At 38.2% G+C, this 14950-nt stretch overlaps 2 protein-coding genes across 2 annotated transcripts in view; one reads left to right on the forward strand and one right to left on the reverse strand.

Annotated features, from left to right (window-relative positions):
- LOC116852153 (allatostatin C) overlaps positions 1–8191 on the reverse strand; it is a 10746-nt gene extending 2555 nt beyond the window's left edge. Inside the window, exons 1-2 of the mRNA XM_032832214.1 lie at positions 7998–8191; positions 4605–4731 (exon numbers count right to left, since the gene is read on the reverse strand). Of these exons, the coding sequence (XP_032688105.1) occupies positions 4605–4721 (117 nt within the window). The 5' untranslated portion in view covers positions 4722–4731; positions 7998–8191. The remainder of the gene's footprint in view (positions 1–4604; positions 4732–7997) is intronic.
- A 1182-nt stretch (positions 8192–9373) lies between these two features.
- The window catches only part of LOC116852144 (dynein heavy chain 12, axonemal), a 38283-nt gene continuing 32706 nt past the window's right edge, over positions 9374–14950 (forward strand). The window contains exons 1-3 of the mRNA XM_032832197.1: positions 9374–9509; positions 9616–9785; positions 9971–10147. Of these exons, the coding sequence (XP_032688088.1) occupies positions 9645–9785; positions 9971–10147 (318 nt within the window). The 5' untranslated portion in view covers positions 9374–9509; positions 9616–9644. The remainder of the gene's footprint in view (positions 9510–9615; positions 9786–9970; positions 10148–14950) is intronic.

Below are 14950 nucleotides of genomic sequence, written 5' to 3' on the forward strand. Positions count from 1 at the left end.
CGAACGTTTGTTTCGCGTCGCAGATGGAAAGCTCAGGAGAGAGCATCAACATTTTCATAAAGCTCCCTTTATACCGCTGTCCTGTTTCGCAAACGGAACTAGAGCGAGACGGCCGACGCACGACGCAAACCGCGAGTCGGTGCGCGAGTGGCGCAATATCCTTTCGAGAATCAATTCGATAACAATGTTGCGCGATAAAAACAACGCGCAATTTGTCGAATAAAGGTCACGCACGCGTGAGCACTAGTTCTCGCTGTGTATCCGCGACGTATCGGTTCGGTGATTCGCCTTGAACGTCGACCACGGCGGCGGCGGCGGCGGCGGCGATGCTGACCGATTCGACGCGTTCAAGTGCGCGTCCATTTATTATTGTTACTTACGAAAAACGATACTTCGTTCCACCGACGCACTATTTCACCGAATTTTCATATATATCACTCACGTGCGCGAATCGACCTTAATTCGGCTACGTGCAGCTGGTGATAAACGCGAAATTTTAACGCGACTCCCTCCTCGCGCCGCAATTGCAGAGTGTGTATTTTTATCGAATATGAAAGTTTACAGCGGAATGCATAAATTGAACGTAAACATTGCAATTTCGCAGAAAATGGGAGCGAAAGGAAACAAATTACGCAATAACTGCGCGAAGGGGAACCAGATGACGAGCGCGGTAGACGCGAAGTGAAGACGCAGTTTTGTTCTTATGAAAGAGAGAAGGGATGATTCTCCGCATTTTCCTCCTTTTCCTCTTCCTCTCTCTCTTCCCGAGTCAAAGTTTTGATCTTACTTTTGACTTTGATTAATACCCCATTTAATTCCTACCTAATATATAAACACCAATTATCAGTAAAATAAACTCTGGTATTATGGCCATACCGGAAAGATGGCCATAGGCTGTAATTTCTCTAATAATTGCAAAACATTGCGTTTATGTAATCAATCACAAAGATAATTGATATTTATCGTAGTATATGTGCGTACATTTTTCGAAATAGCAAGATTATGAATATTATACTATATTTTTATTTTTGACTACTTGTTATCATGTAAATCAAAATTATCATGTATCCACTAAAACTTGCTGTAACGTCGAATAAATTACAGTTAAGCTATAGAACGCAACCAACGTTAGATACATAAAGTAGCTATGTAAATTGTAATATAACATGAATTTTTATTTTCGTTTTCACTATTTGTTTATAAGTACTATTATAACCGTTTTTCACTCACATTTTACGTAAGATGATCCACTATTATTCTAACATTTATAAAACGAAAGTCGTTACATTTCAAAAATTACTTTTAATATTACAGTAATTAAATTTTATGTGCAATTTTTTGATCAAAAATTGGATTTAGAATTTAAGTTTTGTAATAGAGATTTCTATTTTGAGTAATCTATTCTTGTAATAGAGGTGTATATTATATTTTTCACAAATAATATGTATTAAATATCCTATACTAAAATAAATATGTCAAATTGTTTTTTTCATTATTTTATAAAATAATAGGTACAGAATCTTGAACATAAAATATGTATGGGTCATTTATTTCTTATGGCCATCTTGTCTTAAGCATTTAGGTAAGATGGTAATGCTCATGTTTTGATATTTTTGTAATAGACAATTTCACTGAAGTATTTTCCTTTTAACTCTGATGGGATTATGTATTGTAAGTTTCAGTGAAGTAATAAATGTCAAACGCTATTAAGAAATAACAATAAGAAACGTATCATTTTTGCATTTTAAAAAAGTATGGCCATCTTATTCTGACATAATACCAATATTATAATTTCTCATTCATTGTCAGCAATGTAATGTATAATTCCCCACTCAACAATATAAATGAGTGTTATGTAACAGTTGTATTTCTTGAGTGGGAAATTATAACATTGATTAATGTTAGTTGGTGTTTAGTACTTCGGAGCCAATATCGACCTTTTTCGATTCTGTTTAATCTGCCAACTTTGCCGAGAGATCCTCTTTAGAATCCACAAGTGACATTTTGCGCCATTTCCCGCCTTGTAGAGGCGCTAAATAGGTCTTTAGTTTCCAGTGTGTATTAAACACACACTGATCCCTCAGAATATACTGATGTTAGAAAGTTCCGGTCGAAAGTAGGGCTGAAATGTCGACTCAGGTTGTATGACAAACTTCGATACCCAGCTACCGTTCTTACGCAACGTTCACGCGAGGCACATTTTTAAGGATGCCGGCCGCTCGTCTCCGTCTGGCGGATTTCGTAATCGACAAGCCTTCGCGTCACTTTCACGAAGACATCTTGGCCCGGAATCGATCGCACTCATCCCGCTTTGCCATTCGATTACAAAGACAGCGATATGGAAAACGGAGACGACAGCGACGACTTGTACAACGCGATTTGACAGCTGTCACGGAACCCCGCCGCGTCCATTTTATTCGCCAGTCCAACCGAACGAAGATCCCTCGAAAGAAAAGAGAGCAGACATACGGTGCGCTTTCTTCAATTCTATTTTATGTTGTTTCGTGGATGTGAAGCCGTTCGTGCGTGGAACAGTTCTCTTGAGAACGTTGTCTCTTGAACGGATTTTCCTAATGACGATTCGCCGAGACGATTCCACGAACGATCTCAAAACATTTCGGACGAACGTGTCGCGAAAACGCGACAGCCAGAGCTCGCTCCCTTCACAATGTTGATCTTCCGGGTCTCGATTGCACAAATTGAAAAATATAATTGCGCTAAAGAAAAGCAATCCCAAAGAGGATCTCTCCTTCTCTCGAGCGCGCGTTCGTGGAGACTTTAAATGTCACTTGCAGCCTTGCAAATTTGCGGTGTCGCGATGAATCTGGAAACTTCGGAGTTTCCTTTGTTGTCTCGACTTTTCTCTCCCGAGGCTCTCGCGTAGGGACGCGCAACCGTGATGTCGGAACAAAAGTACCACGCGGTCTCATGTAACCGAATGCCGCGGATTGTTCCTCGTTGATTTTCCGGATCTCGAATAGACTGACCCGTTGACATTAAAAATAAAATTGCTACACGTTCTCTCGAAAACCCCGAGGGTGCGTCCTCCTCGGCGCGATACTTGTTGATTTTTCGAAGGCTTCTGCATGGAACAACTTGGTGCATGTTATGTTGTATAATAGAAATAAAGATAAGGAAGACATGGTGCGACCGAGAAATAATACAGATAATGATATCAATATTATAATCTATTAGATATATTATATAGGGTGCGTTCGGGGAAACGCTATTTAGTTTTATGAGCGTACTCTGTCCTTGTTTGTTACTGACAGTTGAAGAAGGACGCTCATAGTGCTAAATAGCGTCTCCCCGAAGCTATAATATTATATTAGTTATATAATATTATATAATATAATATAATATAATATAATATTATATAATATAATATAATGTTATATAATATAATATTATATAATAATAATTTATTAGATTATACCACATCCACATAGTAAACACCAACTATCAATAACATAACGTCAATGTTGTAATTATAATTACAGTATAACGCGAGTGTTACGTAACAGTTGCAATGTTGAATGAGAAATTATAACATTGATGTTATGTTATAGTGCTAAATAGCGTCTCCCCAAAGCTATAATATTATATTAGTTATATAATATTATATTATATAATAATAATCTATTAGATTATACCATATCCACATAGTAAACACCAACTATCAATAACATAAGAATAACATAATCAATAACAATCACCAACTATCAATAACATAATCAATGTTGTAATAGTGAGATATTACGGCACATAAGGAGCAAGCACGGATTTGCTAACATACTGGACAATTTTATCCTCCCACAATCATATTAATATTAAAAAGTAATATTAGTATTTAATAGCAGTAAGACATCCGTGCTTGCTCCTTATGTAGCGTAATATCTCATTATTAGTTAATCTATTCAAGGAGCTTTCTGTTATTTCGGTTTGTCAATCTTGTAATTATAATTACAGTATAACGCGAGTGTTACGTAATAGTTGCAATGTTGAATGAAAAATTATAACATTGATGTTATGTTATAGTGCTAAATAGCGTCTCTCCAAAGCTATAATATTATATTAGTTATATAATATTATATTATATAATAATAATCTATTAGATTATACCATATTCACATAGTAAACACCAACTATCAATAATATAACAATAACATAATCAATAACAATCACCAACTATCAATAACATAATCAATGTTGTAATAGTGAGATATTACGGCACATAAGGAGCAAGCACGGATGTGCTAACATATTGGACAATTTTATCCTCCCACAATCATATTAATATTAAAAAGTAATATTAGTATTTAATAGCAGTAAGACATCCGTGCTTGCTCCTTATGTAGCGTAATATCTCACTATTAGTTAATCTATTCAAGGAGCTTTCTATTATTTCGGTTTGTCAATCTTGTAATTATAATTACAGTATAAGAGTGTTACGTAATAGTTGCAATGTTGAATGAGAAATTATAACATTGATGTTATGTCAATGATGTAATTTGTGTTTGCTGGTTAGTAATAATCTGATAGACTATAATAATAATTTATTAGAGTGACGAGAGCCACACGTGGGTTTCTCCTTTAATACTCACGTCCACAGCGTTCAGGAGCCTGTCTTTATCTTTGTCCATAGCCGGCATTGCTTGCGACCACTCCGCAAAGAGGGACAACACCAATGCTAGTGCAATTGCGCTTCGTACCGACGGCATCTTGTCGCACCTGGGAAATGAGCGTGAGAACGATCGAGTGAAAGATCCCGAATGTGAACTTGGAGGCGAACGAGTCAAGAATTGATTTTCCCGGGGATAACTTTGCTCGTCGATCGTAAGAGCTTCCCTTGTAAACGCCAGTTGTCGTCACTCGTTATCGTTAGATAGATGAGCGATTTGTCGCGTTTCGCCGCGTGCGGTGTAAATAAAATGCGGCGAAGCGACATAAAACGCGAGGGGACGCGCACGAATCGCCGAGCAAGCGGATTCTGAGCGTTCTGCTGACGGCGAGGTAACGACTCCACGTTAACGGACGCGAGAGACGCGCAGCGCTGTCGAGGCTCTTCCGTGCCGTTACAGACGAGGCATATCGGCGAAAGGGGCGGGTTGTGCCGTATGCCGAGGGGGGCGAGCAGGCCAGGCCGGGTCGGCGGTGGATATAAATACAAAAGGGTCGGTTAAATGAAAAACGAAGCCCGCGCGCGCGAAGCTCGTCCGCGGTTGGTTACACAATCCGCTAATTGGAGGGACAATCGATGCATTATTGGCGACCGTGTGATCAGATAATTGTTGCGGCCGACGCGCGAGCGAAGGAATTTGAATCACAAAGCCCGCGGCTACCGCTCGCGCGAATTTAATTCATTAATTAGAAAGGTCATCGTGATAATTCGAGCGCGCATCGAGACCCAGCGGGTGCGCGGCTTGTATGCTCGTTGTTATGGATACTAATGCTCATGTTCATACTGATACCGCGAAAAATATGATAATTGGCGGAAGATAATGCGCCAGAGAGCTCGGCCCGCGGAGAGGGATAAGATAGATCGAGATCTCGCGCGAGAAAACCCCCGAGACGAATTAATACGTGAACGTTATCAACGCGAAGGAATGTCGGAATGTTTGCGTATAAACGCCGCATTTGTTAGCTTTGTGAGATAGAAAAGAAAAGAAATTTTTGTATTCATGGACAGGCACGAATGGTGTATTGGTCACGAAACTTGCGCTTTGCATCCTTCAATCACGCGACGTTTATCAATGTTCGCCGCGCGAGCAAGATGTCAGCAGAGGGATGCGCTTATCCTTCTAATCGGTAATGTTATGTCGTATAAATATTATGTCGTGCAGATACAATCAAAAGTGACATTACACGAAAAATTATTATTAGTAAACACGTAGTCTCATCGGTAGCATTTTTTCAGAAAGAGAATTTCTATTAGGACCTTAACTTAGTTTCCGCCCAAAAAATACTGAGAAAAAGCATTTATTGTAAAAAATGTATTTAAATTATTTCAATGAAAGTATTTTCCATCACTTTCTACAACTTTTTGCCATCTTTCTGGCAACTGGGCGATACCATCTCGATAAAACGATGTTTGTTTCGAAGCAATCCATTCGTCCACCCATTCTCGCACTTCTTCAACATTTCGGAAGCGTGTACCACTCAAGCCGTGCTGCATCGATCTGAACAAGTGGTAATCAGAAGGCGCTATGTCTGGTGAGTACGCTGGGTGAGGAAGAGTTTCCCATTCGAGCTGCGTCAGTGTTTCTTTGACGGTTTTTCCAGTGTGTGGCCGAGCGTTATCGTGTAAGAGAATAACTTTGCGCCTGTTACTCGCTATTGCTGGTCTTTTTCGCAACAGCTCATCATTCAATTTGTTCAATTGACATTTGTAGACATCGGCAGTAACAGTTTCGTTTGGTTTCAGCAGTTCGTAGTACAGCACTCCTTGCTGATCCCACCAAATGCAAAGCATTACCTTATGACCGTGGATGTTCCGTTTTGGCTGCGATGTTGATGGTTGTCCTGGGTCTACCCATGATTTTTTGCGTTTGGGATTGTCGTAGTAGATCCACTTTTCATCGCCAGTCACAATACGCCACAGAAAACTCTTCTTTTTTTGCCTGGCAAGCAACGAAACCGTGATATTGAAACGGTTGTGAATGGCACTTTCAGACAATTCATGTGGTACCCATCTTCCTTCCTTTTGGATCTTTCCCATGGCGTGTAAACGTTTGGAAACAGCTGCTTCAGTAACTCCTAGCTCGTTTCCAAGTTCTTGTAACGTTCGAGCCGAGTTTTCATGCAATAATGCTAGCAATTCATCGTCTTGGAATTTTTTTGGCTGTCCTGAGCGTGGTTTGTCATTGACATCAAAATCATTACTTTTGAATCGTCTATACCACTCTTTACATGTTGTATGTGATGGAGCTCGATCACCATAACCTTCTTCAAGTAATCGATGAACTTCTGCTACACTTTTTTTCAAATCAAAATAGTGCAAAAGCACATGTCGAAAAAACACTTTATCGCGTTCCATTTTTCACAAAGCAAAAGAAATTGTTGTTTAGGAAAATAATTGTGTATGCTGACTGAATGTTATCGAGAAATGTCGAAATTAATCACAAACTACCTGTTTCGTTAGTAATGACTACTAGAACTGTTTGCATTGCCATCTAACATTTGCGGGCGGAAACTAAGTTAAGGTCCTAATATAATCTTTTGTGCTTAAAAAGCTTACATCGTTAACGGGTTTATAAAGCAGAAATTATCATAAAAATAATCCACGAAAACTGGGCAGTTTTCATTATAATAGCCAGTTATTAATTTATGTAATTTCGTCGACTCGTGCGACTTTATGAATCTGAAAGCCTCCGAGTTCTATAGAGCGACTCACTGATCTTGCGGGTCTTCACGAATAGACATAATCGCGCTTATGAAGTCAAAGAAGAGAGAAATGTCTCGTACAACAATTTATCTTTATTACAAGACTCGTACGTTACATTGCGAATTAGAATCGACGTCTTTTAATCGCGTGTACCAAACTTAGTGGCAGAGGCGATGTCTGACCGCACACGTTTTCTTCTACTGGCGCGGCGCGCGCTAACTTGTAGCCTGCGGCGAGAAGCGATCGCGGCACCTTTCAATTCAACGAATTTTAATATTTAATTTTACGAGAGCAGCTAAAAGTTATTTACGATCGTCCGCACGATTTTTCCCCTTCCTAAGCGTATAGCAAAGAGTCGCGTTGCAATCGCTGCGTTTTAATCGCTTCCCTTCGCGCGAGCTCTCTCCTCGCATCTAGACGCTCACGTATTACGTGCGACAACTTCATTGCGGACGAGAGAAGATCCAATTTGTCTCCGTCTCTGTCTGTCCGTTCGTCTGTCTGTCTGTCTGCCTGTCTGTTAAACACGAGGAGGGAACGCTATATTATATGTCGTGACTCTCGCGAACGTAGACGTTGACGCGCAGGAATTCGGGAACATGAGAATTCGTACCTCGTATGGCCCGCTGATACCGGCTGTCGTGCCCTCAGGAAGGGTAAGTTGGAGGAGAAAGTGGTAGCGATGTGGTCGGTAGTGTCGACTGGTAGTACAAGTGTTCACGAGTTCTCTCTGTTCAAGGTTTCCTCGTCGCTCGTTGCTGAAGAGGAGCGTCTCCTTGATGTCTCCACGACAGAGTGACCGAGCTTGGAGCACGCGACCACTTTATACTCCGTCACGCTACCGTTGGCGGATGGTGGCGGTAGCAGAAACCCACCCCTGAACCGACGCCCTCACCCTCGCACTCTCTCTCTCTCGCTCTCCCTCTCTCTCTCCCCCCCTCTCTCTCTCCCTCTCTTTCTCTGGCGTACACGTATGTCTGCGTTTCCTGCGCGGAATCCACGCGTGTAAAACATGTAAATCTCCCCGACCTCGCAGTTCTCTCTCAGGATTTCGCGTTTCCGCGATCTCTCCGTCGCGCTCATCGATGTTGATCGCGTTGATCGTCGGGTGCTCGAAGTTGAATGGTAGAGGTGAAGGTCGGGGTGACGCGATGAAACAGTAGACGCAGGGACAAGTTGGCTCTTGTCAACTCTCTCCGAAGGTTCGCGCCCGTTTTCGTTCTGCGCGATTAGTTATCTTGCGCGAGTCCGATCGATCGCGCGCGCATGCATTCGCTCCGTTTGCCTGAGAATGCGAGACGTAACGTTTCTGCTTCTGTTGCGGTTCAGCCGGCATTTATCTAAGTATCTCTTAACGATTACTCTTCCGAGGAAAAGAGAAACTGAGAGAAAAAGAGAGAAAAGCTCGGGAATTACGTGAACGTACACGCGAGCGAAATTACGGCGAAAAATTACAGAAGAGGCCAAGCGCGCACCTTGTCAGTTGGGAAGAATGCAGCGAGCTAATTACGAATACTGCTGTAAGTCTGGCTATTATTCTCTTTGAGCGTTATCCCGCGACATCCTGAAAACGTATTAATTATTAATTCACTTGGGAATACTTATGTTAACTCGACTACGTCGAGCCGTTTCATCGGCACGCTCGCTTCCTACCTCTTTGTCTCTCTCTCTCTCTCTCTGTCTCTTTTTTTCTCTCTCTGCTTGTTTAAAAAAACTCTGCGAGAGAAATCCGATAACGTTACATTCTATGCGCACAACACGTGTCCCGACACACGCGAGAGAGAAAAATTATAGCGAAGCTTTTGGATGCTCTTTTAATCAGAATCCTCCCCCAGCTTATATTTGAAGACAGTTTTTTCTCGACGGAGCGAACTTCGAGGGGTCACTTATCGCGCTGTTCCAGCTCCTAGCATTGTGTATACTCTTATAATCAAATCTGAAATTAGAATTCTGTTGAAGTCTGAGATCGCCCGAGGAATACGATTTCGTCGGTCACCGTTGTCTCGCCGGAGCTTAATTAGCAAAGTGCTCGTTCCCTCTAATCGCCCATCAACCGAGAACCTCGACATTAAGGAAGAATCAACGGTGACATTTATCGGGGGATCTGTCCTGTTTTAAAATCGAAGTAACGGGATATACTTAACATTTGTATTTACAATGATTTTACACGCGTGAACATAGCCGCGGCGAGTTGACTGGCGAAAAACAATGAAAGTTTCCCTGCCTTACAGATTGCACTTTGATCAACACAGCCGAAGTAATGGTCAGCGTGTCAGACTATCGTGATATCTCTCTGGACGGAAGTGATGCGACAAAGGAATCATCCTCTGTGCCGGACGTTATCAAAACTGTTTCGGATAATGCGGGATATCGGGCGTTGCATCGCTTCAAGCTCGACAAAGTAACGCAATCGCGCGCGAATTCGGACTTTCGTGCCTTACACTTTAAATGCGTACCAAATTGCACGCATTCGCTGAACATAATCGTATAATTGATACGTAATTTTAGAGCAATAGAATCTTCTTCTGTCATGTCTTTTATGCATGCATCTCATGTTGATATATGATACGCATTTGATCTTTCAAGGTATTCGCGAAGGAGGTGCAGGATGCACTGGAAACGGTATCGATGGAAGCTAGGATGCGTCATCATGAAGTGATCGATATTCGACCGACCGAGTGCGAAATAACGCGATCGCAGGATTTCTATTTTAACCAAATGAAAGAGGCCGCTGAAAAAGCGCCCGTTACTGGCCTGCTTCCGGTAGGTCGTATTGCAAAATTCACCATTATCGATTAACCGCGCGTATAGTGTGCATTTACGCCGACTGTCTGATTTTCGGAATATTGCATCCCCATTAGTCACCATTTCGTGATCATAATGTAAAGATTTATTTTTAGTTGGAACGTGGAAAGCAGAATGCTCTTCTCGCTTGTTCGATTTATTTGTTTCATTTTTATTTACATATTTGTCTCTGACAAAAAAAAGTATATATATATATTTTTTTTTTTATTTGAAGAAAATATTTTATATTAGTGTAAGTAAATATGTTATTGGTACACACTGAATAAATATTTGCTATTTTTACGTATGTTTTCTTTCAGTGTACTTTGAAAATTGTGTCAGTCAGAGACAAATATGTAAATAAAAATGAAACAAATAAATCGATATATATATATATATATATATATCGATTTATTTGTTTCATTTTTATTTACATATTTGTCTCTGACTGACGCAATTTTCACAATGTTCACCTCAACCTGTTCTATGTCCCCACAAAATACCCGGAGGAGAATGTGAAATATCCTGTATATATATATATATATATATATCGATTTATTTGTTTCATTTTTATTTACATATTTGTCTCTGACTGACGCAATTTTCACAATGTTCACCTCAACCTGTTCTATGTCCCCACAAAATACCCGGAGGAGAATGTGAAATATCCTGTATATATATATATATATATATATCGATTTATTTGTTTCATTTTTATTTACATATTTGTCTCTGACTGACGCAATTTTCACAATGTTCACCTCAACCTGTTCTATGTCCCCACAAAATACCCGGAGGAGAATGTGAAATATCCTGTATATATATATATATATATATATCGATTTATTTGTTTCATTTTTATTTACATATTTGTCTCTGACTGACGCAATTTTCACAATGTTCACCTCAACCTGTTCTATGTCCCCACAAAATACCCGGAGGAGAATGTGAAATATCCTGTATATATATATATATATATATATCGATTTATTTGTTTCATTTTTATTTACATATTTGTCTCTGACTGACGCAATTTTCACAATGTTCACCTCAACCTGTTCTATGTCCCCACAAAATACCCGGAGGAGAATGTGAAATATCCTGTATATATATATATATATATATATCGATTTATTTGTTTCATTTTTATTTACATATTTGTCTCTGACTGACGCAATTTTCACAATGTTCACCTCAACCTGTTCTATGTCCCCACAAAATACCCGGAGGAGAATGTGAAATATCCTGTATATATATATATATATATATATCGATTTATTTGTTTCATTTTTATTTACATATTTGTCTCTGACTGACGCAATTTTCACAATGTTCACCTCAACCTGTTCTATGTCCCCACAAAATACCCGGAGGAGAATGTGAAATATCCTGTATATATATATATATATATATATCGATTTATTTGTTTCATTTTTATTTACATATTTGTCTCTGACTGACGCAATTTTCACAATGTTCACCTCAACCTGTTCTATGTCCCCACAAAATACCCGGAGGAGAATGTGAAATATCCTGTATATATATATATATATATATATCGATTTATTTGTTTCATTTTTATTTACATATTTGTCTCTGACTGACGCAATTTTCACAATGTTCACCTCAACCTGTTCTATGTCCCCACAAAATACCCGGAGGAGAATGTGAAATATCCTGTATATATATATATATATATATATCGATTTATTTGTTTCATTTTTATTTACATATTTGTCTCTGACTGACGCAATTTTCACAATGTTCACCTCAACCTGTTCTATGTCCCCACAAAATACCCGGAGGAGAATGTGAAATATCCTGTATATATATATATATATATATATCGATTTATTTGTTTCATTTTTATTTACATATTTGTCTCTGACTGACGCAATTTTCACAATGTTCACCTCAACCTGTTCTATGTCCCCACAAAATACCCGGAGGAGAATGTGAAATATCCTGTATATATATATATATATATATATCGATTTATTTGTTTCATTTTTATTTACATATTTGTCTCTGACTGACGCAATTTTCACAATGTTCACCTCAACCTGTTCTATGTCCCCACAAAATACCCGGAGGAGAATGTGAAATATCCTGTATATATATATATATATATATATCGATTTATTTGTTTCATTTTTATTTACATATTTGTCTCTGACTGACGCAATTTTCACAATGTTCACCTCAACCTGTTCTATGTCCCCACAAAATACCCGGAGGAGAATGTGAAATATCCTGTATATATATATATATATATATATCGATTTATTTGTTTCATTTTTATTTACATATTTGTCTCTGACTGACGCAATTTTCACAATGTTCACCTCAACCTGTTCTATGTCCCCACAAAATACCCGGAGGAGAATGTGAAATATCCTGTATATATATATATATATATATATCGATTTATTTGTTTCATTTTTATTTACATATTTGTCTCTGACTGACGCAATTTTCACAATGTTCACCTCAACCTGTTCTATGTCCCCACAAAATACCCGGAGGAGAATGTGAAATATCCTGTATATATATATATATATATATATCGATTTATTTGTTTCATTTTTATTTACATATTTGTCTCTGACTGACGCAATTTTCACAATGTTCACCTCAACCTGTTCTATGTCCCCACAAAATACCCGGAGGAGAATGTGAAATATCCTGTATATATATATATATATATATATCGATTTATTTGTTTCATTTTTATTTACATATTTGTCTCTGACTGACGCAATTTTCACAATGTTCACCTCAACCTGTTCTATGTCCCCACAAAATACCCGGAGGAGAATGTGAAATATCCTGTATATATATATATATATATATATCGATTTATTTGTTTCATTTTTATTTACATATTTGTCTCTGACTGACGCAATTTTCACAATGTTCACCTCAACCTGTTCTATGTCCCCACAAAATACCCGGAGGAGAATGTGAAATATCCTGTATATATATATATATATATATATCGATTTATTTGTTTCATTTTTATTTACATATTTGTCTCTGACTGACGCAATTTTCACAATGTTCACCTCAACCTGTTCTATGTCCCCACAAAATACCCGGAGGAGAATGTGAAATATCCTGTATATATATATATATATATATATCGATTTATTTGTTTCATTTTTATTTACATATTTGTCTCTGACTGACGCAATTTTCACAATGTTCACCTCAACCTGTTCTATGTCCCCACAAAATACCCGGAGGAGAATGTGAAATATCCTGTATATATATATATATATATATATCGATTTATTTGTTTCATTTTTATTTACATATTTGTCTCTGACTGACGCAATTTTCACAATGTTCACCTCAACCTGTTCTATGTCCCCACAAAATACCCGGAGGAGAATGTGAAATATCCTGTATATATATATATATATATATATCGATTTATTTGTTTCATTTTTATTTACATATTTGTCTCTGACTGACGCAATTTTCACAATGTTCACCTCAACCTGTTCTATGTCCCCACAAAATACCCGGAGGAGAATGTGAAATATCCTGTATATATATATATATATATATATCGATTTATTTGTTTCATTTTTATTTACATATTTGTCTCTGACTGACGCAATTTTCACAATGTTCACCTCAACCTGTTCTATGTCCCCACAAAATACCCGGAGGAGAATGTGAAATATCCTGTATATATATATATATATATATATCGATTTATTTGTTTCATTTTTATTTACATATTTGTCTCTGACTGACGCAATTTTCACAATGTTCACCTCAACCTGTTCTATGTCCCCACAAAATACCCGGAGGAGAATGTGAAATATCCTGTATATATATATATATATATATATCGATTTATTTGTTTCATTTTTATTTACATATTTGTCTCTGACTGACGCAATTTTCACAATGTTCACCTCAACCTGTTCTATGTCCCCACAAAATACCCGGAGGAGAATGTGAAATATCCTGTATATATATATATATATATATATCGATTTATTTGTTTCATTTTTATTTACATATTTGTCTCTGACTGACGCAATTTTCACAATGTTCACCTCAACCTGTTCTATGTCCCCACAAAATACCCGGAGGAGAATGTGAAATATCCTGTATATATATATATATATATATATATATATATACAGGATATTTCACATTCTCCTCCGGGTATTTTGTGGGGACATAGAACAGGTTGAGGTGAACATTGTGAAAATTGTGTCAGTCAGAGACAAATATGTAAATAAAAATGAAACAAATAAATCGATATATATATATATAACAAAAAAGTCCTCTACCATTTTGCAAATAATCACATAGATTTTTAATTATTAATTAAAGAAGATTAGTGCATTATCAGGCAAAATCGTACAATAATCTTCTTTAATTAATAATTAAAAATCTACGTGATTATTTGGAAAATAGTAGAGGACGTTTTTGTTCAATTTGACCTAAAGTATAACTACACGATAGCAGTCGTCGCTGCTATAACTCGTATAGGGTGTCTGATAATTGTAACACACCAACTCCATAGGGGCGTAGAGCTAAGCGAGAGGATCAGAAAAGTCCTCTTCCATTTAGCGATAACGCGTTTAGTTTGTTAGTAACAACTTTATAAAGTTTGGCGTTTGTCATGCCCATCGCGGCCTATAGACGCTCCGCGGCGAGCTGTGTGCATCGAGGCTGAAGGTGCCATTACATGAAGCGCGGAAACGCGGAAGACAAAATCTTACTAGATCCGCTACGCGTTTCGCGTCTGTTTTGATT

Source organism: Odontomachus brunneus, unplaced genomic scaffold, assembly GCF_010583005.1.
Source record: "Odontomachus brunneus isolate Ranch 3 - 2012 unplaced genomic scaffold, Obru_v1 Obru_scaffold_203, whole genome shotgun sequence".
NCBI lineage: Eukaryota > Metazoa > Arthropoda > Insecta > Hymenoptera > Formicidae > Odontomachus > Odontomachus brunneus.